The 24,970-nt window shown below is 38.6% G+C and overlaps 1 protein-coding gene across 3 annotated transcripts in view; it reads left to right on the top strand.

Annotated features, from left to right (window-relative positions):
• The first annotated feature begins 2,144 nt into the window (after positions 1-2,144).
• LOC137244083 (nitric oxide-associated protein 1) overlaps positions 2,145-24,970 on the top strand; it is a 111,329-nt gene continuing 88,503 nt past the window's right edge. The window contains exons 1-2 of one of the 3 annotated variants that reach the window (XM_067772613.1): positions 2,671-2,801; positions 18,440-20,587. In XM_067772613.1, the coding sequence (XP_067628714.1) occupies positions 18,560-20,401 (1,842 nt within the window). In that variant the 5' untranslated portion in view covers positions 2,671-2,801; positions 18,440-18,559 and the 3' untranslated portion in view covers positions 20,402-20,587. Of the gene's footprint in view, positions 2,802-16,438; positions 16,650-18,439; positions 20,588-24,970 lie in introns of those variants that run through there. The other 2 variants (XM_067772612.1, XM_067772611.1) reach the window with 2 other exon arrangements.

Below are 24,970 nucleotides of genomic sequence, written 5' to 3'. Positions count from 1 at the left end.
AAAAATTTTAAGTTAACACGAAAACTCAATTAAAAATTATTTTAAAAATTAAAGTAAAGAGTACAAAGTAGTTAACACTATACCGGATACCCCTAGAATATGCGTGTATTATGGATATCAAATGAAAGCTGTTGCTGAGAGCTTTAAAGTAATATTCATTGTGATATTCGATTTAGTCGCATCAACCTGGCAAAACTGATAAATGCGATGACATGCGAAGCCGAAATAAAGACATGAATTACTAATACCCACATACCTATTTACATACGTCCTATTCTTTTTGCTTGGAATTTGGTATATAAATTTGCTTATATTAGTATTTACGATGCTTTTTTCCGTGAAGTAGACCAGAGACGGACTGGGACTGGGATTAGACTAGGACTGGGACTGAAACTGAGACTCGGAGTGGGACTGGGACTGAGACTGGGAATGGGACGGGAACAAAATACATACCACCCTCTGGGACTGGCAATAAGATATGAAGAACAATGAGAAAAACTTGAGAGAAGGGGAAAGAGAGAAGGAGATAGAAGGAGACGAAGATGGAGATAGATGAAGCGAAAAATATGGAGGGAGGAGTGAATATAAAGATTAGAAAAAAGTGTAGAGGGCGAGGGCAGAGTTAGACGGAAAAAGCTTATTAAAATGTATGCAGATAGACCAAATTTAGGGCAGAACGACGCATGCCGGGTCTATTTTAAGTGCAGCAAAATCCGAATGCAATTTTTTTTTTTTCAAAAATCAATCGACTAGAATTTTTTCCCATTAATTTTGCCGCCCTAGGCTTTAACCTATGTTGCCTATATAGTAAATCCGCCATTGAATATGGGTGTCGATGGGGATAATTAAGGGGCGGAATGTCATCATCGATTGCCATCGATCCATAGCCGCGACCCTTTTTTTCTCCTTTCCTCTTCTTCGCATAACAATGAAAATATTATAGCTTCAAACTCTACGTCGTCCATTTTGCAAACAAAAATAAACACAAACTTTTGCCGCAATGTGATGCTTGATTGCCGCTTAATGTGAATTATTTTTTTTTTGGATATTTGATTGCATGGAGGAGGACCTTCTTATATTTGAAAGTCCCAGTTCCAGGTTATTGTCCAATGCATAAAATGATTAATTTCTGGATTAACTTTCCAAAGTATGTAAGTAATTTAGGCTCCACTAGTACATAATGGTAATACCAACTGGCCAGAACCATGTGTAGCAGCTTGCTATTTGTATTTAACTATATGTTTTGTAAGCTGGTTTTTTCATGGCACCACGCCAGGTTATATTCAAATTGTCTTAAGTTGTTAATTATCCATTTTATTATTGTAATTATTTTTCATTTTCACTCTAGTCATGTGTACATGACAAAATTATTAATTATTAAAATTCAGTATATGGCTTGTTGCCATGTTATTCCAGTATCCCGTTATGGGTAAAAACCCGTTCATATATAATTTTTATGGCGTCACGCTAGGTTCTCCATTAATTTATGTATGAATATATATAATATTAGGTTAGGTTTTTTCTAGGCACCACGCCATTTTTCCAATGTCAGTTTAGCAGCTTGCGAAAGAATGTTAATTTTTGTAATTGTTCTCAATTTCAATTGAGACTGGTATTTCGATGGCCCACGCCAGGTTATATTCAATTTGTCAATTAATTAATTAATGTGCACAGAAAGTGATTTTAAAATTTTTGCAATCAAAATTGCAATTTAATGTTCATAGATATGCACAGTATTGCATAGCTTTTAAAACGAGCGCTTATTCAGCATAAAATTATAATCCGTAATTTGTTCCGTTATAATTCAGAGAATTTCCAGTATATGGCCTGTTGCCATGTGAAGCACTGCACTGCATCTCCCAACTCCGCCGAAACGCCAGAAGGAAGCACTAAGCCAACCTTGAGGCCTATTAAATTTTCGGCTCAACCAAAAAAGCCCGACAAAAGTTGAGCCGAGGATGACCCGCACGACCACTCTGACTGAACGACTAGAACGGGACGCCTTATTAATGTGAATTAACAAAAATTGTCGAACTGTGAAGCGCCGCTGTCTTTACGTGTCGCGCAGCGTATTGTGCGCTTACCTTTACAGCAGTCTAATGTGATTTATATCGAATGTCTGACAGATACACTTCACAGCTGATTTTGCTTATGATTGAGATCCTTTATGTTTGTTAATAAACATTGCAATTTTATGTAAAAACTAGTCTTCTTAAAAACTAGTGTTTTTAATTTCAGTCAACCAATAAATGGCGCGGGAGTAACTTAAGCCTAAAAAAAATTATTTTTTAATATGATACCGTTTCGAAGGTCAATAAATTCGATACTAAACAGCTTTAAAAATTATTGCGTTCGCTTCTGTAGCTCAAACGGATATGTGAAAGTTCTTGATGGAGACACCCTTAGTGTACGGCAACGTGATTGGAAGCTTGCACAGGAAAAGTATTCCAAACATCCGCTTATTTTATATAGTACAAAAATGGAACAGCAGGTTGATTTTATGGGGTATCGCCGCTTGAAAGCTTATAAATATCAAGAGATTAGAAAGGCGAAACGTAAATTGCGTGAAATCCAAAATAAGCCATTTATTGTTGAACCAGAAACAATTTGTGATGCAGACAAGGTTGCGGATGATTACTTTCCAATAAATTGGATGGAAGAGTATGAATTCTTCGAAGGGAATAACGAAGGAAGCGAACAGCATCCACCATATGGTACTGCTGATCCCCAAATATTACCCTCAAATGTGCCTTGTAGTGGATGTGGTGCCCATTTACACTGTACACATATTACTTTACCAGGTAAGTTAATATTTTTGTTACTACAGTAAACTAAAAACTATTAAGAAGACATTTCAACCCTATATAACGCATTATACACTACATTTCGTACGTTTTGTTGTAAACATGTTTTCCAAAAATTTTTTCGACTTCCATAATAAAAATAAGATTCATAGGCATCAATGTCCATTTTTTTGGTCTTTTTGACCATTCTATTATTGTCAGCATAATCTCGTTAGTCGTTTATGTTGTTGTTGTGTAACCCCATTTAATTTGTTGGGTCCCTCCCACAAATTGTTATCCTCAGAGCAGCTCCCTGCATCTGGGCTGCTCCATACCCTCCTTCTTAGGGAAGGTATGGAACCTTACCCCGGTCCCAGGCTGTGGTTCTGCTGCATATGTCGGAAAAGGATTTACCTCAGACGGTCATACTTTTGTCAGTGTGTCACATGTTAAATATGTTTACACCCTTATTTATGTTGGTCCATGACGCAATAAAACCAGCCATGTGATGAATAAGGGTAATGGTTTGAGACAAAGTAGTAAAAAAAAGTTAACAAAAGGATTAAGAATAAGGCCAGAACTAAGGGTAATGTCGGGAGATAGACTTGGATAGGAGCAAGAGCGGGATGAGTGAGAGGAAAAGCTGGAAGATTTACGGAAGAATGAGAGGATGTGGAAATATTCATTAGAACCAATTTAACCCCCAGTGGATTAGGGGGTTAGAATATACCAGCGGTAGGTATGCCTGTCGTAAGAGGCGACAAATAGATTCAAGATTGTCAACCTCACCTATCCATAGCGAATCCTGTTTCATTAACAGGCGAGGCTCTGGCGACCCCGAACATCTTAAGGATATAGAGGGTTGGATGGTGGTAGGGCTGGATACCCTAGAAGGTCGCATGTGGTTGTTGTAGCAGTGCTTCGCCCCATCCAATAGGTGCGACCGATCACAAATTGTCATCAATATCCTCTAACGGGAGTCCAAGGACCATAATGAGAGGGGTGTTCGAGGAGTTGGTTCCACAATACAGTTGAAGAGATGGTTGGTGTGTTACGATATCCAGATCGAAGTTAAGCTAGAGTGATGCGCGTTTCCCTAGAGAGTGTGCGTTCCTCATCTGCAAGTTTTGGATATTGTTCTTTGAGTACAGGATTCCCCAGGCAATTCCTGGCATAGAGATCCGACACCTCTTTGTGGAGGTCGCATGTGGTCATAACAAATCGTTCCAGAGATGATCGGGCGTGGTACCCGAACGTACCGGAACTACATCCGGCAAAGGACCATCAACATCGATAACACTCCCCAAGGCTTTCGGGCAGTGTCCTTATCGCTACAACAACAACAGCAGTGAAGGGTTGTTGTTTTAATTTATCATGTTAAAAGAGTTAATTGTTGTTATGTACTTTATATAGTTTCCACTTGAATTTTTGTTATGGATTCTTGGTGTTAAATTTTCAATCTTCAATATTGAAGTTCATGTTTTAAAAAATTTCCATTTAATAAAATACATTGATAATTATACAACTTTAATAATAATTCTTTATTAATTTGTATTGGAACATTTCCAAAAACAGGGATGTGAAAATTTAGTGAGCCGACTAAGGTAAACTAGTAAATGCCTTGGTGTGAAGAAATAAGAGAGTTAGAGGGTTAGACAGAGGTTAAACAGAGTTTTCTAAAAAGCCAAAGTTTTTTTTTGCAATCAGGTAAATCTATAAGCTCTGATTTGTTGTTGTTGTTGTTGTAGCAGGGCTTCGCCCTATCCAATAGGTGCGGCCTATCACAAATTGTCATCAATATCCTCTAACGGGGGTCCAAGGAAACTTGCTGTTTCAACAGGAGTGGACCATAATGAGAGAGGTGTTAGAGGCGTTGGTTCCACAATACAGTCCAAGAGATGATTGGTGTCATGTGGGGAGACGTTACAAGCAGGACATATGTTTTGTATGTCGGGGTTGATTCTGGATAGGTAAGAGTTTAACCTGTTACAGTATCCAGATCGAAGTTGAGCTATAGTGACACGCGTTTCCCTAGGGAGTGTGCGTTCCTCTTCTGCAAGTTTAGGGTACTTTTCTTTGAGTACAGGATTCACCGGGCAATTCCTGACATAGAGGTCCGAGGCTGTTGTTGTCACCCATCTGGTCGCCCATATGGTCGCCAAGCCTAAAAATCACCCACTGGAAGAAACTACAGGTCTGCCAAAATACTGCTCTCAGAATCGCCACGGGCTGTCTTCTTATGTCCCCAGAACACCATCTGCATAATGAGGCGAGAATACTCCCCATCAGGGAGAGAAATGAGATGCTGACCAAACAGTTCCTGTTGAATACCCAGAAACCTGGGCATCCCAACAGACATCTGATTAATGAACCAGCACCGCCTAGGGGCTTAAGGAGTCATCTCCGTAAGCATTTTGAGGAAATACGGCACCTGAGAACCCAGCCGTATGAAGTGAAAAAACACAAGCAGGTCCTTGGTGACCTCCATAAACAGGCGTCGGACCTTTATGCCGGGAATTGCCCGGTGAATCCAGTACTTAACGAAAATTATCCAAAACTCGCGGAAGAGGAACGCATACTCCCCAGGGAAACGCGTGTCATTCTTGCTCAACTTCGTTCTGGATACTGTAACAGGTTAAACTCTTACCTATCCAGAATCAACCCCGACATACAAAATGTATGCCCCGCTTGCAATGTGTCCCCACATGACACCAACCATCTCTTCAATTGTAATGTGGAACGCCTCTAACACCCCTTTCCTTATGGTCCACCCCTGTTGAAACGGCAAGTTTCCTTGGACTCCCGTTAGAGGATATTGATGGCAATTTGTGATTGATCGCGGCTATTAGGTGGGCGAGCATTGCTACAACAACAACAACAACAACAGCTGTTGTTGTTGTAGCGATAAGGTTGCTCCCCGAAGGCTTTGGGCAGTGTTATCGATGTGATGGTCCTTTGCCTCATACAGATCCGGTACGCTCCGGTACCACAGCACCATTAAGGTGCTAGCCCGACCATCTCGGGAACGATTTATGTAGCCACATTAAACCTTCAGGTCATTCCCTTCCTCCTCACCCCCAGGTTCCATGAGGAGCTTGGGGTCGCCAGAGCCTCGTCTGTTAGTGAAACAGGATTCGCCGCGGCTAGGTGAGGTTGACAATTGGGTTTGGAGAAGCTATACGCTGGCAACCTGAAGGGTTGGCCTACACAGCCCCTTGAATCTGGTATTTTAGTCGCCTCCTACGACAGGCATACCTACCGCGGGTATATTCTGATCCCCTAACCCGCTGGGGGAGAGGTCCAAGGCCTGTTTGCGGAGTTCACTGAGGGCCTGCTTGTTTTTGGCTTCGTACGGATGCGTTCTCAGGTGCCGTATTTCCTCATAATGCGTACGGAGATGACTCCTTAAGCCCGTGGGCGGTGTTGGCTCATCATTTAGATGTCTGTTGGGATGCCCAGATTTCTGGGTATTCAACCTGGGTATTCAACAGGAACTGTTTGGTTAGCATTACATTTCTCTCCCTAATGGGGAGTATTCTCGCCTCATTATGAAGATGGTGTTCTGGGGACATAAGAAGACAACCCGTCGCGTTTCTGAGAGCAGTATTTTGGCAGACCTGTAGCTTCTTCCAATGGGTACTCTTTAGGCTTGGCGACCATATCGGGAACGCGTAGCATCCAATCGCCTGGCCAACTGCTTTATAAGTGGTAATAAGCGTTTCTTAACTTTTCCCCAGGTACTGCCAGCAAGAGATTTGATAATTTTATTACGGCTCTGGATTTTCGGTACAACTGCGGCTGCATGCTCACCAAAATGTAGATCCTGATCAAACGTCACACCCAAGATATTGGGGTGTAAGACAGTCGGTAGCGTAGTGCCATCGACGTGGATGTTCAAAATGGTCGACATTTGGGACGTCCATGTTGTAAAAAAGGTCGCCGATGATTTATTCGGTGACAATGTCAGGTTTCGCGAGGGGAAGAAACTGGAGAGATCAGGGAGGTAGCCGTTTATTTCGTTGCAAAGCTCATCGATCTGTGGGCCTGGGCCTTTAGTCGTTATTGTGCAGCCATCGGCGTAGGAAACGATATTAACTCCTTCTGGTGGCGAAGGTAGCTTTGATATGTAGACATTAAACAAAAGTGGGGATAGGACACCACCCTTGTTTAATTCTTATTGGTTTTGATGTTGCGTTTCCAAATTGTATCGATGCCTGCCGGCCACCCAGATAATTTGCGGTCCACCTTTTAAGACTTGAGGGAAGGGCAGACCCTTCCAGGTCCTGCAGTAACGTGCCATGGTTGACTGTATCAAAAGGTTTTGATAGGTCTAGCGCAACGAGTACTGTTCTATGGTGGGGGTTTCAGTTTAAACCGCAATTTATCTGGGTGCTAATGGCATTTAGCGCGGTGGTGTTGCTATGAAGTTTTCTAAAGCCATGCTGATGACAGGCTAGTTGCAAATTTGCTTTGAAATATGGGAGCAAAATGAATGAATCTCCTATGTTGGCTAGTTCCCCAGGCTTTAGTGGCGGGACCACCTTGGCCATTTTCCATTTTTCGGCAATGACAAAGGTGGAAAGAGACATGTTGAAGACAAGTGCTAGATATTTGAAACCCTCTTCTCTAGGCTTTTAAGCATCGGCATGGCTATGCCGTCTAGGCCCACTGCTTTAGATGGTTTAGCACGACCGATGGCATCCTCAACCTCTTTGGCGGTGATGGTAATTGGGGACGCGCTGAATTTATGTTTATGTGCGCGTCAGGTGGCCCGCCGTCTAACTTTGTCAACCGGAGAATGCATTATATATTGTCGGCAGAAAGCGCTCGCATACTTTTCGCATTCCACAACACTTTATCGCCAAAGGCGATGGAAATTTTGTCATTGTGTTTGGACGGATTCGATAGGGACTTCACGGTGGACCAAAGCTTACCCACACCGGCAGAGAGGTTACAACTACTTAGATGTTCCTCCCATTTCGCCCGCTTGTGTACATCCACAACCAATCTGATGCGTTGGTTTGTATCCCTTATTTGGGGGTTGCCGGGATCGAGCTGTCTTATAAGGTCACGTTCTCTCGCTAGATTTGCGGCCTCCGCCGGGAAATGGGGCCGAATTTCGGTAATTCTTCCGGCGGATTCAATGACCTTGCGGAAAGCACGCTCCCCTTGATTTGTTAGAGCATCGTTGCTGTTAAAACCTCTGCCGCTGTATATTTTTACACCATCCACCTCTTTTTTGCTCAATGAGCCTACTTCAACACTTGGTTTAAATAGAAAAATATTGGGATCATATACCGTCAGTCCCGAGTTTTCGTATTACAAACCTCCCAGACACTCATCCGCAACTTCATTATATTGTTCCAGATCGTCAGTCGTCTCATAGACGTCAACAGTATCCTGAAGATTCAGCCATTGAGTTCCGTTGTCTAAAACTTTTTCATTTCCTCTCAGGAAAAGGAAATAAAGTATCGCACAAAAGGAAATAAGGTGATGGTCCTTTGCCGGATATAGATCCGGTACGCTCCGGTAACAAAGCACCATTAAGGTACTAGCCCGACCATCTCGGGAACGATTTATATGACTACATTAAACCTTCTAGGTCATCCCGCCCTTCCTGCCCTTTATATCATTTTAATCTTGTCTGCCGATCAGGTTTGCCTAAAAACTTATTTATAGTGTTGCTTTATATTCCTAAGTAGGTGCTTCTTTATGCGTCTAATTTCATTGTTGAAGGCAATCCATTATATTCCCGAAGAATTAAAGGATTTTAGCAGCATCGGGCGCTTTCAGCGAAACAAACTTTTATTGATACCTTGCTAACATATTTCCGTCAGTTGAGTGATAGAAAATTTCTCTATGAACGGTGAGTTGGGCCAACTGCCAAATTAAATACTTATCCTCATAATATAGCAACGCCAGGTTCTCTATGTAGTGACCGCTTATTTTGAAAACTCCCATACAATACGAAAGATGACAAAAAGTGGAAAAATAGAAGAGGCCGTTTTGTGAAAAAGTATGAAATATAGCACTTTTTTGTATCAAACCTATTTTTTTTGACCATGCGTAATGAAGCTTTTAAATTTTTCATTATGTTTTTAAATAAAAGTGTATTCTTTTACAATCTATATATATCTATTTTCTCTAATATGTAAATCTTAATTATTATTGGTATATTTCACTTTCCTTCTCTCTACTTCTGCCAGTATTTCATCCTTTCTTTCTGTTTAATTAATTACACCTAAGAAGTTATATTGTATAACACGTGACTGGCACTTTAAGATAATTTTGTTTTAAATTGTTGTGTAAGGATAAACATTTATATGTTAATAAATAAAATAAATAAATAAATACATTTTCATTCGAAGAAATATCTAAATAAAATCTTATTCTGTCAGACAGCCGAATAATCACGTTGAGTGAATGTAACGCAACAAATATACATTTTTGCTCTGTGCTTTAACGTAGAATCCCAGCCATTGAGTGGATGAAAAATACTCATCGATGCGTTTAGCATGTTACCACTCAATGTGATCAGCAGTGCACCCATTGGATTTTGTGGTAGATTTAGCACCAATATCATATGCTATCCCTGCTAGACAGCTGTCAGTCTTTTGAGGCATCAATTGACAGATTTTTTTTTTCCAGTTTTGGGAATTGAATCTTTAAATTCCAATAAATGGCAAGAGGACCTTTAAATTGCCTCTTAAATCGCCAGGTTAACAAACGTATAAGGGTAATATACTTGCAACATTTAGACGTGCATATGCAGCTAACATATGTCACAAAGTAAAAACCCGTAGCACAATTTTTCTCCTTATAATTGCTAAATATATGGCCTATTTGCCATGTGCTTTTTCATAATTTGCAATTCATCGCGAATTATATTTTTATGTATGTATCATAATTTCACTCCCATCCAGCAAGTGATACCCCCATCATGCCCAAGCCGGAGGCTTCAGGCATCCTCACATTGTAATAATATTAAAATAGTCATCTTGTGTCATGTTATTTGTTAAATAGATCAGCTTTTTGGGTAATTTCCAGTGGTGACTTGTTTTCTTTATGTGGATTATTCATTTTTTAATTGTAACGTTGTAGCTCCAATCGTAGAAATTTGTTTAATTGTAAAATTGAAAACAGGTTAGATAAGGTATTATAATGCGCTTATTATAATTGTTCTGCTATGCTTATTTACTAATATTTACACTGTAAAGCGCTAGTTATATTTATTATTTTATGCTTTTTTGCCAATATTTACTTAAACTTATTTTTGTAAATGTATATACGTCATATAAGGTGTCATACTTTCATAAATTAATAATCATTCCAATAATTTCCATTTTACAGATTTATAACTCCGTTATATCATAAACTTCTGATAATTTTTGTATAATCTTTCACATAATTTCAATTTGTCTTCATATTTAGCGTTTTATTTTAAAGACTTTATATTTACTCGTCATGTGTACATGACTGTACATTAAAAATAAAGATGTTTTCTATTCTGTTATATGTCCTCGGTGGTTTTGTATGTATCTTTGTAAATTGTATATGAGGTAATCTCTACCCCATTACATGTTCCGTTTCTTGCATACTTTTTGCTCCAATTTTATGCAAAATCTTATTATATGTACATATGTCTATAAGTATATGTATTACTATGTGGAGTTATATGTATTTTGTCACAATTTATATTTAAGTTATAATCTTTCACATAATTTCAATTAGTCTTTATATTTATTGTAATATTTTAAAGAATTTATATTCACTCGTCATGAGTACATGACTGTACATTAAAATATGAAGATGCTTTCCATCCCGTTATTTGTCCTCAGTAGTGTTATATGTATTATTGTAAATTATATATGAGGTAATCTCTACCCCTTTACATGTTCCGTTATTTGCACTTGATTTTAACACAGTTATGTATATGTGTAATGAATCTTCATCGTATCCGTTGTCATATTTTATTAAATTTATATTAATTTTTTGTCCACTTTAGTTTCTATCTTTTCAATTTATAATCATATGTATTTAATTAGCGAGCTTTGCTCATATTGCTTTATACAATGGTTTTTGTAATTGATATTAGAGAAAAATTGTAAGTTTACAAACGGCGATGGTTACTAGGACATGTTTCTGAATTTCACTTCTTCAACAGCTAGCTTTTCGGGAGCTGAGCGTTGAACTCGAATCTCCAACATTCATATCAGTGCAAGCCTTTAGCTGCTAAGCCATATGAATGTCCCGTTGTTCGCTGTACAATTGGTCTCTAAGAGTTGCCTTTTTGTTTATATTCCTTTTGATCACCATGTAGGCACATACACTCTGTATGTAGTTTATTCCTAATGGTGTGGATATGATTTTTAGGCGCGCTTTTGAAAGCTTAGTAACATTTGTTCGGATTTTTACAGTATTTGTTTTTTAATACTTCCGCTGTTACTATTATATCAATATTATCATATGTATTTAATTAGCGAGCTTTGCTCATATTGCTTTATACACTGGTTTTTGTAATTGATATTAGAGAAAAATTGTAAGTTTACAAACGGCGATGGTTACTAGGACATGTTTCTGAATTTCACTTCTTCATCAGCTAGCTTTTCGGGAGCTGAGCGTTGAACTCGAATCACCAACATTCATATCAGTGCAAGCCATTAGCTGCTAAGCCATATGAATGTCCCGTTGTTCGCTGTACAATTGGTCTCTAAGAGTTGCCTTTTTGTTTATATTCCTTTTGATCACCATGTAGGCACATACACTATGTATGTAGTTTATTCCTAATGGTGTGGATATGATTTTTAGGCGCGCTTTTGAAAGCTTAGTAACATTTGTTCGGATTTTTACACTATTTGTTTTTTAATACTTCCGCTGTTACTATTATATCAATATGATCATATGTATTTAATTAGCGAGCTTTACAATGGTTTTTATACTCAGTTGAGCAGAGCTCACAGAGTATATTAACTTTGATTGGATAACGGTTGGTTGTACAGGTATGAAGGAATCGAGATAGATATAGACTTCCATATATCAAAATCATCAGTATCGAAAAAAAATTGATTGAGCCATGTCCGTCCATCCGTCCGTGCGTCTGTCCGTTAACACGATAACTTGAGTAAATTTTGAGGTATCTTGATGAAATTTGGTATGTAGATTCCTGGGCACTCATCTCAGATCGCTATTTAAAATGAACGATATCGGACTATAACCACGCCCATTTTTTCGATATCAAAAATTTCGAAAAACCGAAAAAATGCGATAATTCATTGCCAAAGGCGGATAAAGCTATGAAACTTGGTAGATGGGTTGACGTTATGACGCAGAATAGAAAATTAGTAAGATTTTGGACAATGGGCGTGGCACCGCCCACTTTTACAAGAAGGAAATTTAAAAGTTTTGCAAGCTGTAATTTGGCAGTCGTTGAAGATATCATGATGAAATTTCGCAGGAACGTTACTACTATTACTATATATGTGCTAAATAAAAATTAGCAAGATTGGATGAAGAACACGCCCACTTTTTAAAAAAAAAAATTTTTAACTTCAAATTTTAACAAAATCTTTAATATCTTTACTGTATATAAGTAAATTAAGTCAAAATTCAACTCCAGTAATAATATGATGCAACAAAATACAAAAATAAAAAAAAATTTCAAAATGGGCCTGGCTCCGCCCATTTTCATTTAGTTTGTCTAGAATAATTTTAATGCCATAAGTCGAACAAAAATTTACCAATCCTTCTTAAATTTGGTAGGGGCATAGATTCTATGACGGTTACTGTTTTCTGTGAAAATGGGCGAAATCGGTGGAAGTCACGCCCAGTTTTTATACACAGTCCACCGTCTGGCCTTCCGCTCGGCCGTTAACACAATAACTTGAGCAAAAACTTAGTCCACGTACTTATCTGAACTCACTTTGTATTGGTGTAAAAAATGGCCGAAATCCGACCATGACCACGCCCACTTTTTCGATATCGAAAATTACGAAAAATGAAAAAAAATGCCATAATTCTATACCAAATACGAAAAAAGGGATGAAACATGGTAATTGGATTGGTTTATTGACGCAAAATATAACTTTGGAAAAAACTTTGTAAAATGGGTGTGACACCTACCATATTAAGTAGAAGAAAATGAAAAAGTTCTACAAGGTGAAATCAACAGCGTTTGGAATCTTGGCAGGAATACTGTTAGTGGTATTGCATATATAAATAAATTAGCAGTACCCGACAGATGATTTTCTAGAAAACCTGGTCCACATTTTGGTCGATATCGCGAAAACGCCTTCACACATACATCTAAGGGCCACTCGCTTTTAAAACCCTCATTAATACCTTTAATTTGATATCCATATCCTACAAACACATTCTAGAGTCACCCTGGCCCACCCTAATAGCGATATCTCGAAAAGGCGTCCACCTATAGACCTAATGCCCACTCTCTCCTAAAATGCTCAGTAACACCTTTCGTTTGATACCCATATCGTACAAACATTCTAGAGTCACCCCTGGCCCACCCTAATGGCGATATCTCGAAAAGGCGTCCACCTATAGACCTAATGCCCACTCCCTCTTAAAATGCTCAGTAACACCTTTCGTTTGATACCCATATCGTACAAACATTCTAGAGTCACCCTTGGTCCACCTTTATGACGATATCCCGAAAGGGCGTCCACCTATAGAACTAAGGATTACTCCCTTTTAAAATACTCATTACCACCTTTCATTTGATACCCATATCGTACAAACACATTCTAGAGTCACCCTGGCCCACCCTAATGGCGATATCTCGAAAAGGCGTCCACCTATAGACCTAATGCCAACTCCCTCTTAAAATGCTCATTAACAGCTTTCGTTTGATACCCATATCGTACAAACATTCTAGGTCACCCTTGGTCCACCTTTATGGCGATATCTCGAAAGGGCGTCCACCTATAGAACTAAGGATTACTCCCTTTTAAAATACTCATTACCACCTTTCATTTGATACCCATATCGTACAAACACATTCTAGAGTCACCCTGGCCCACCCTAATGGCGATAGCTCGAAAAGGCGTCCACCTATAGACCTAATGCCCACTCCCTCTTAAAATGCTCAGTAACACCTTTCGTTTGATACCCATATCGTACAAACACATTCTAGAGTCACCCCTGGCCCACCCTAATGGCGATATCTCGAAAAGGCGTCCACCTATAGACCTAATGCCCACTTCCTCTTAAAATGCTCAGTAACACCTTTCGTTTGATACCCATATCGTACAAACATTCTAGAGTCACCCTTGGTCCACCTTTATGGCGATATCTCGAAAAGGCTTCCACCTATAGAACTAAGGATTACTCCCTTTTAAAATACTCATTACCACCTTTCATTTGATACCCATATCGTACAAATACATTCTAGAGTCACCCCTGGCCCACCCTAATGGCGATATTTCGAAAAGGCGTCCACCTATTGACCTAATGCCCACTCCCTTTTAAAATGCTCAGTAACACCTTTCGTTTGATACCCCTATCGTACAAACATTCTAGAGTCACCCCTAGCCCACCCTAATGGCGACATCTCGACTTGGCAACCTAGCCACGATTATACTCCACTTAGCGCATGCAATCTGGCATCACAATCAATAAATGTCAATTTGTATGACAAAATGTCAATATGAAATAGAAACAAACAAATGGCATCTCAAAATGTAAACGCACTTGGAACTTACATGGAAAATCAAAATTCAACAGACTTCTATGTCAAGTTAAGTTTTGAGTAATCAGTAACATGCAAAGTTCATTTAACAGAACTGTAAGTGACAGTTCGCAAGCCAAGTCAAGTCTATGTTAAGCTGGAGACATTGGTGCTTTATCGGTAACCGTATCGGTAACCTTATAACAGCTGATTCGACCAACCTTATGAGAATCAATGCAATCGATTATTGGTGCCGCTAAGTTCGTAACCGTATCGTAGCCAACCAATTGGGTGTTGGTTTACCGTCGTAACGATAAACAGCTGATTACGTTAGGGATACGGATACAGCGATACGACATACGGCACCAATGACTCCGACTTTAAGTATCAGTAATGGAGCCTTAAGTGATGCTAAGTTTTGAGTAATTAGTAACAGCAATGTTCATTTAACAGAACTGTAAGTGACAGTTCTCAATTTAATTCAAGTCTATGCTAACGGCTGAATTCTGTAATTCAGTCTCATCTCAAGTCTCTAAATTTGAGATTTTCCTTTACGCCCCGATTCTAGTGTGGTAACAACATTCTTTACCACGGTAACGAAATCATGTGGAAACTTTTTGGTATTCTATCCGCGAAAGTAGCCGGATAATTTTTTACCCACAAAAGTAGGTGGTTACATCGAAATAACCAAACAACAGCTGTTGTTTAGAAACAGGCAAAACTGAAAAATAAAGAATTGTAAGCGGAAATAAGTAAAGATAATAGTAAAATAGTGTTGCCTCTTGCTATATATTATATATTTGTTTACATTATGTACTTTCACAGAATAAATTACAATATAATATATATATACACATCGTTTCGTTTATTTGTTTACCTCGTATCTACGAGTGACACATTTTCGGTAAAGCCATGGCGGAACCATACAAGGTGGCTGCATGGTGACATACCTACAAACATAAATAAAAATTCCATGTACTTTGTTTTTGTAAATTCGATGGACGAATGTCAAAATCGAACTGCGCCGGAAGTTGATGTATCAAATCAAATAAAAAAGTTTATATTCAGCTGTCGCATGCTGCCACTTTGTATCGTTCCGCCATGGATAAAGCGAAGAAAACCAACTTTTAAATTTCACCACAGACATTGGTGAGTTTTTCGATGATGACAGCGTTACCACTTTGGCCAGAATCGCGAATAAAAGAACTGGAAACGATTTTCGGTTACATAATGTTCTGGGGACTATTTTACCGGTAACGCTCAGAATCGGCCCGTTAGAGACAATTTTTGTGACTTGAGATGATTTCGGTATTCAGTAAACGAAAGTCACAAAAACAATTCACCATATCAACGAAATTCACCAAAATGACAATTTACTCATACATTGAACAAATAATATAGCATTGCATTTTGTCAACGCAATCTTGAGTGGTGTTTTGGCTGAGCTCGCTAAGACGCCGTTCACAAATTTTATAGAAAAACGCAAAGTGTGTATGTTCGAATCTCAGCGGCGCCACATAGAGTTCGATGTTTTTTTAAGTATTTTCTGTTTTTTAATTTTTTCTATGCTTATTTTAATTTGAGGAATAAAAAAAATATATTTAAAGCGTTTTTCGCAAATAATTTTCATACTTTTTCTGAAATTTTCACGTTTGTGATCTGCCGCGGCCCAGCTCACAAATTAGTGATTGCTTTTGTGAGGCTGGAGACGCGAGACAGCTTACAGAATGGCAAATTGTCTCAAAAGTGATTTTCACCCCAAATAGTCTCTAATAGTGACTAGAGACGGCTTACTGAATTCAGCTATTAGAATCAGTAATGGGCCCTTTTGAAGCGACATGACAAACCTGATGTAAACATTGTGTATACGTGTATGCATACACATACACATCATGATTTCCATACGAATAAAAGAAAAATGTATGCGAGTGGATTAGTGTTGTCAAGAATTCTGTTAATGGGTTGGAGTTTACGTCAGCTCTGTTTAGCAGGGATCTACCTGCAAGTGTTCTTGCAGAATTGTGTTGTGAAAGATTACCGAAACTGCTGACCTGGCAATGCCTGATAAAAAGTCATGAAAGCACGTGAACTGTCAAAGAGTTACCACCTTTGTTGTCTTTTTTTATCGTGCAATACATACAATTTTATAAAATAGAAAATAAAATATTTTGCATTTAATCAAAAAGGTAACGACTCTCTTAACTAAAAATGGTTGTGTTATCATTAATGTCAAACGTACATGCTCATATGAACATTTTTTATTATTTAGTCACGGTCATGGTAGGAGTTACATATCCTTAGTTGAGTTGAAGTCTATCACGTCTGCCAACAAATTACAAAGGATGAAGACTCATGACCGCCTGCCCGTAGTCCACATTGTTAAATATGTGCCTAGTTCTATACTTTAGTTCATACCTGCAAAACATCGTGCAAAAATATGGACAGAGGTGTCTCAGTGCTTAGTAGCAGAACAACCCTTGCGGGTCCAGGTGTTGGTTGACCACTCTTACACGTGTGTAGGTGGCAGGAGTGAAGGGAAATGTTAGACAGGGCCAGCGGGAAGAGGAATGTTGTAGCCATAAAAACACCCTCCGAAGGTTTAGGGGAGTGTTACCGATGTTGATGGTCCTTGCCAAATAGATATAAATCTGGTCCGTTCTGATTGTTGTTGTTGTTCTCCCCCTAACCCGCTGGAGGGTCCGTTGTGGTAGGAACCACCACACACGATCATCTCGCGAACGATTTGATATGGCCCTATTGAGCACTATAGGCCATCCATGAGGAATTTGGGATCTCCAGAGTCTCGCCTGCTAAAGAAACAGGATTCGCTTCGTGTAGGTGAGATTGACAATTGGATTGGAGAATCTATAAATTGCGCTGGTAATCCCTTGAAAGGTTTGTGCCTACACAAACCCTTGAATCATTTGTAAATTTTAGTTGCTTCTGACGACAGGCATACTTGCCGCCGGTATATTCTAAGCTCCCTAAGCCGCTGTTGAAAGAGGATGAGGTTTTTTTACGAGGACGAGAATAACCCATGGTCATAAATTTGGATTGGTTAGGAGCTAGCCAAGAACAACACCTTATGCAACCACAATTTGGTCAAAAAACTTCCAAGGGTATCATGGTCTTGAATATATATCTTGGCAAACACAGAAAGCCCATATTTTGTACCCGCTTCATGCTGGGAACAAGAGAGCGAGAATACTCCCAGAAAGGAGAGACATGAGATGCTGAACAAACAGTTTCTGCTGAAAACCCAGAAACCTAGACCTGGACCTGTTGACATGTCTTACATCTTATTGAAGAGGCTCCGCCTCCCCGCAACTTAGGAAGTTGTTGTCGCCAAGAAGTCAGCCATATGAAGAAGGAACTGTCCAGGTGCAAGGAGCAGCACTGAGAATTTAATAAATCAACATTTGTTCAGGGGAATTCGGGGAAAATTGATTCGCTTTCTTCATGTAGCAGCGCTTTGCCACATCCAACAAATGAGATCTCTCAGAAATTGTCATCGATATCATCTAGCAGAAGTCTACGGAAACTTGCAGTTGATTGACAGAGATATGGATGATGTTACATGCGTTGGTTTCACATTATAACTTGAAAGATAGCTGAAGACACAACATGTAAAACATATGTACGTTGCGTATGTAGGGTTTATTGTGGATAAGTAAGAGTTTAAACTAATGCAGTATCCAGATCGAACTTGTGCCAGATTCACGCGGGTCTTCCTGGAATTCAGCTTTCCTCTACTAACAGTTTCAGTATTGGACACTGAGGAAGGGGTTTTTGTGGATGAGCCTTTTTACAGACGGCCTTTTTATGCATTTTTGGTTTTTGCAGTAAGGTGCTGAACCAAAACTCCTCTATAATATATTTACCCTAATTTTCAGTTTTATTCATTTCTATTTATATTCAACTTTATTTAAGTTCGAATTCTAGATTTAAGTATTCAAGATTTGTTAATTCATTTTAGCCACTCTACGAACTACAATATCTACAATTGGAATGAAATTCAGGAGAAAGATCAATCAGCATACCCTGTGTTTTCGATCGTTATTCCTATAATAAATGAAAAATAGAGACTAAAAACACAATGGAATCTGAATTCTGTGCTGAAAATGATGAACCAAATAAAATAGTAACCTCTTGTGTTAAAAGCCCAAAAAAGATAGCACCAATAGTGCCGCCAAAGCCGTATAAGAAAAAAAAAGATTTCTCAGAGATTGTTTCGGATTGTGGAAATGAACAGAATGATTCAAGCCGGCTACCAACAATCCAGCGAAAGTATCCGACATACTCTCTACATAGAAGTTTAGATACTAATGCTACTTTAGATAATTCTCTAGTACTCGAACAAAAGCTAGAAGCATTAGCTCACCACAAACGACAATTGGAGAAAAATGATCATATCCTAAAGGAGCGGAAAAATAACGAAAAATACGACTATCGTATTTCATCCCCGCATTCGGTTGATGGAAACCCAACGAACGTAATCCCTGCAAACCTACGTTCAACACCTACCCAATTAAATGTATTTACCTCTTCAAGGCCAAAAAATTCACAAAATTTAAATACAAACTACTCGATTGGATCGAATGCGGATAGAAGTGATACAAAAGGTTCAGTAGGAGCTGAAAACAGCCTATCTTTTACGGAAAAGGCTAATTCTACAGCAGTTTCCACTCGGAATGATATTTATTCTAATATCTTCTTCGATGGCAAAGGCCAATATGAATCACCACCGTTATCAGTGGGGAGTATTGATAATACTTTCGAATATTGTAGCAGCAACAATGATGAGGAAACGCCACCACCTCCTAGTCCAGTTAGCTCATCATATAGTGAGCTTAGGAGAGCAACAGATGTATTTTTGAAAAATTATTACCATTCTTCTTATAGCAAAGCTAATGAAACAGAAGGAGGGTGTGATAATGCGGTTAGCACTAAAGGTTTAAATAATTCCCAACAGGCGTTCGTTGATATGTCCCATAGCAATGAATTCAATAGTTATTGTCCAACACAGGGATCGTCGCCGTATGAATCTATATATGAACCAATAACTCCCCGTCCTCCTAGTAATATTTCTGCGCATGGAATCTATTCAAACTATGCATCATATGTGAATAGATCAAATCTTAATACAAATGGTAGCGCTGGAAATATTTCCACCATTGGATCCAACAATACTAGTCGGTGCAATACACCGTCTTATCCCTCTTTAGAGACTGGTAGTTGCAAAGGCAACTCAAAAAGTTCATGCCAAGAGATAGAAGTTGAAGCATTGACCGATTATTTGGTACATTCTCTTGATACCGGTAATGGTGAGGAAAATTATGGAACATGTTTCAAATGTAACCAACGTGTGTTAGGAGAGAACTCTGGATGTACTGCAATGGAAAAAATTTATCACATCGTATGTTTCACTTGCACAGAATGTCAAGTTAATTTACAAGGTAAACCATTTTATGCATTGGATGGAAAACCTTTTTGTGAATACGATTACGTACAAACTTTAGAAAAATGTTCCGTATGTACGAAACCTATCTTGGAGCGAATACTTCGTGCAACTGGCAAGCCATATCATCCACAATGTTTTACCTGCGTTATTTGCGGAAAGAGCTTGGATGGTGTACCCTTTACTGTAGATGCAACGAATCAAAATTATTGCATATCTGATTTTCATAAAAAATTCGCACCACGTTGCTGCGTTTGTAAGGAACCAATAATGCCAGAACTTGGGGAAGAAGAAACAGTACGAGTTGTAGCATTAGATCGGAGTTTTCACTTTGAGTGTTATAAATGCGAAGACTGTGGTCTGTTGTTATCATCTGAAGTGGAGGGTCGTGGATGTTACCCATTAGATGGCCATGTACTGTGCATGAGTTGCAATGCGAAACGTGTACAAATGCTAACCAGCCGCATGGCAGCTGAGTAGTGAGCAAAAGGTTCAGTAGGATAATTACCTAATCGACATTCCATAAAAGCGAACAGATAAAAGTTTGCAAAGAAACTACAAAATATACATACGTTCATACATAATGCATCATATATTACATATTTGTATATCAATAAATATTAAAATATGACTGCTGCTTTTCGTACGACTATATTGCTTCATAAATTTGTTTACTTTTTTTCATAAAAATAAGGCAGCGAATTCAGATCCGATTCACTATACTATTGAATGTGAAATAAGAAGGAATTTTGTGTTCCATGCCTTGAAATCGCACTGTTTTGTCTTTAATTTCGGACAAAGCGGATTCAGTACTTGAAACTACAATTGATGGAATTACAACTCACAGTCATTGGCCATCGCTCCTTAAACTGCCCGGGCTTTATTTGCATCTATTGGGAAATTAGATCCGAAGTGTTATTGCCCTGCCCCAAAATAAAACTTTATAAAAAGTCTTACAATTGGCAGTGGCAAATATTAGTAAATTACATAAATTATATTCTATGCAACCTAGGGCTATCGTGTTTTACGATCACGGATCGAAAACTATTTTCACTCAATCGATAGATATGAAACGGTTAACCTATTCTTGAAAATGGCAGTCAATAATGGATATCATGAGTATGAGTTGTCCCGATATCACTATCACCATCTATGTTATCACTCCGTTTCACCATCTTGAGCTATTGTGATTTCAAAAAACGTGTTTGGTAACGGATAGTAACACACGATACGGGTCCAGCCTCAAAAACGTTATCGAAAATTTTCAAAAACTCGAGAGGGGTAGGGCCTTGTTATATAACTATTCGAAATAAATTTCTTTGGGATTTGATAAAAAGTATGTGATTTACAGTTACATAAAAAAGCTCCTGCATGAAAATTTCCATTTAATTTTTTTATTTTTTTCAGAACTTGTTTCTATCATACATTTTTGTAGCACAGCCAATTTTGTGGCAATTCCCTGCAAACATACTCCTGGTTTTTATTCGGTAGTTATCATATAATTTACCGGTAGTTCTTCAGTTAAACAGAATTGGCGTCGGGATAGAATTACCCTATATACTTCATCTACATGTGAATTTATTTAAGTACAATAGGTAATACCAAAACTGGAGTATACCAGTAATATTTTGAAAATTGTTCGGGTATTATACCAAAACAATACGTGAACATTAAGAGGAATGTTTTTGGTAGCCTACATGAAAGTATCCCTGTATTTTCCGGGATAGTTACTTGCAACATACCTTAAAGTTCGGCTTCAAATTCTAGTAATTTACAAGTATGTTTCAAATAATTAATCTGTAGCTTTTGGGTAAGTTTTTCCTAAAATATAAAGGAAGATATTCATATTTCCCTGAAAATTATATATAAAATAACCTTTAAATTCCCATAGACTACTTAAACGCCTTATTTAACATATGTAGTTTTTATTTATATTTTTGGTTTTTAAGTTTACAATGGTAGGTTTAAATATTAATAATATAAAAAGGTATCTAATAACTAAATGCATCATATAAAATAAATTGATGTACATCGCCCAAAATTTTTTATAAATTGAAAAAATTTTAAAGATCATTTGATCCAATCCATATACAGCCTATTTTGGTTTTACACATGTACATATATTTAATAGAGTTTAAGGAAAAATTTAGTTTTTAATTGCGAAAATACTCGGAATTTACTAAGAAATTACTTAAATATACTCCAGTTCACATATAGTATTATAACGAATTTAGTGAAATTCCGCCTATTTGCAACCTTCTGCTTACGTTCGTATCGCTAAACTGTTGAATAAAACACTCCAATATTCTGTATTACAAAATGGTCTTTATTAGTCTACTTTAAAAGTACTTCGCACTTAAACTTCACTTCGCAACTGCTTGAATCAAACTGATTACGGACTACTCAGCTTCTGCTGCTCTTACACTCTCTGCCCAAATGTCTAGACATTTCTTCTTCTAGAATCCTCTACCTGGTCACCAGCCATACGCGCGTGTATTTGTAGTGTGTAACCATATGCGTGTGTATATGTGAGCGAAGTAGTAGCTGATGATGACATGCGTTTGTGAGTATCTCTCTGCTGCTTGTATGTATGTGTGTACATTATGATTAATGTGTTTATGTAGCTTGCTTAAATGTTGTTGTGCCTCTCCAATGTTCTATTGAATAGTTCCACCATACAATCGGACTGAGGATGCAATGCAGTTGTCCGTGTTTTTCTAATGCCCAATGTTTTACACATTTCTTGGAACACAGCTGATTCAAAATTTCTCCCTTGGTCAGAATGTAACTCCATTGGTACACCATACCTTGCAACCCAATTGTTTATGAACACTTCTGCTACTGTTTCCGATTCTTGATTTGGGATTGGGTATACCTCTGGCCATTTGCTGAAATAATCCATAACCACCAGTACATATTTGTTTCCGCAGTTGCTAGTAGGAAATGGACCTGCGACATCCATAGCGATTCGTTCAAATGGCGCATCTGAGTTATATTGCTTCATCTGGCCATGACTTCGGGTTTTGGGCCCTTTCGCTCTGGTGCAAACCCCGCAATTCGCAATCCACTCAGTGACCGACTGACGGCAACCAACCAAATAGAATCTCTGCTTAATCTTCTCGAGCATCTTCGTGATTCCCAGATGACCTCCACTTGGACCATTATGTAGCTCGTTGAGAACGTCAGGAATCCTCTTTCTGGGAACAACAATCAGTTTCTTCTTGCATTGACCATCCTCACTCTCCCGTACTCGATGCAAGCAAACGGATATCAATTCTAAACTGTTCCACTGTGCCCAATATGACTTCGCAATGGGACTCTCTGCTGACATCTCCCCTCTGCTTGGTCTTTCGTTTCGTTTCAGCCCTTGCGTAACATGTGACAGATCTGTATCTTCTAGCTGACACTTCCTTAGTTGTTCCATGTCCCATTCATCCGAACACATTATAGTCATAAGCCGAACATCTATGATGTCTGCTTTAGCCTCAGCTGTCGAACAGTGTTTGCATTCCAAATTACATGGTCTTCGTGACATTGCATCGGCATTCCCATGGGTACTACCTTTCCGATGCTCAATGGAAAAGTCATAGCTTTGTAGTCGCTCGATCCACCGTGCCAATCGACCCTCTGGATTACGGAACTGCAGGAGCCATTTCAACGCTGCGTGATCTGTTCTGGCGCGGAATCGCCGCCCGTAGAAGTACTTGTGAAAATGTTTAATGCACTCTACCAGAGCCAACAACTCTCTCCGTGTAACGCAATAGTTCCTTTCTGGTTTTCCAATTGATCGGCTGTAATAGGCAACTACCTTCTCCTGCAGTCGCCGACTATCATTCCAAGTGATCAGACGTGTATCACAGTGTTCAATAGTGTGTTAAATACCGCTATTCGGTTTATTTATCATTTCTTTTGTGTTCTTATTCGCACACGATTTCACGTGTATAACTTGACATAACCAATAAAAACTTATATAGGCCACCAAATAGATTCTCCACCTTGGAGGTCTTCGACGACAACCCGGTTAAAAAAAAAAACCAAACGCTAAGCAAAATGATTACCCTCTACTACCACAAAAAACCAATTCTAACTAATAACCCCTGATTTATAATAATATCATCTGCTGATAAAAATACGTCACTCACAAATAAGTCCATTCGCGATCAAAAAGTGCATTGAATCAATTTCAACTGAAGTCGAATCGATCTCGCAAATTAGAGACGGAAACCTACTTATCCTAACACGCAATGCTCAAGTTGCTGATAAATTCCTAAAAGCTAAATGGTTCCCAAACATTTGCCCTATCAATGTAAAGCTTTATGAAAATTTGAACTCAGGCAAGAGTGTGATATACGCCTGCTGCCTTAAGCACGTGCCCGAAGAAGAAATCGTAAATGAGATGAAAAACCAAAACGTCACCGGAGTTTACAAGTTCTCCCGATAAATTGATGCCAAATCTACATGTAGTGGCCTAATGGTTCTTACGTTTGATCCTTTCCGTCTTCCAGAAACTGTTGATATCGCCTGGTATAAAGTGAAAGTGCAACCTTATATCCCAAACACAATGCGTTGCAAAAACTGCCAACGGCTTGGACATACTCAAAAACGATGCGATAATAATCCAGCTTGTAATAACTGCAACCTTCCTCCCCACTCCCCTGAAATATGCACAAGAACTCTTTGCGCTAACTGCTCCAGTGAGCATCCATCATCAGACAGAAATTGTCCACAATACATACAAGCGAAAGAGATTCTCAAAATATTAACGCTAGAGAAATGCAGCATTAGTGAAGCACGCCGAAAATACAAAGAAAGACTCCCTTTCCAAAGACAAGCTACCACATACGCCAAAATCACTAAAACCAATCCTCAAAGAACAAGCCCTACACCAAATCCACAAAACAAGAATACCGTAGTAACCTCACAAGATAAAAACTCTAAAACAGCAACATCAGCCCCCGTTGAAAAAAATCAATCTATCCCAACAAACTCTTCCAAAAAAAAAAAACAACTTAACAACAACCATTGTTATCGTTGGCCAAGGGTGAGCGA

Source organism: Eurosta solidaginis, chromosome 3 (assembly GCF_040869045.1).
Source record: "Eurosta solidaginis isolate ZX-2024a chromosome 3, ASM4086904v1, whole genome shotgun sequence".
Taxonomy (NCBI): Eukaryota; Metazoa; Arthropoda; class Insecta; order Diptera; family Tephritidae; genus Eurosta; species Eurosta solidaginis.
Note: the sequence above shows the minus strand (reverse complement) of the source record. Positions and strands in the feature narration are given on the sequence as shown.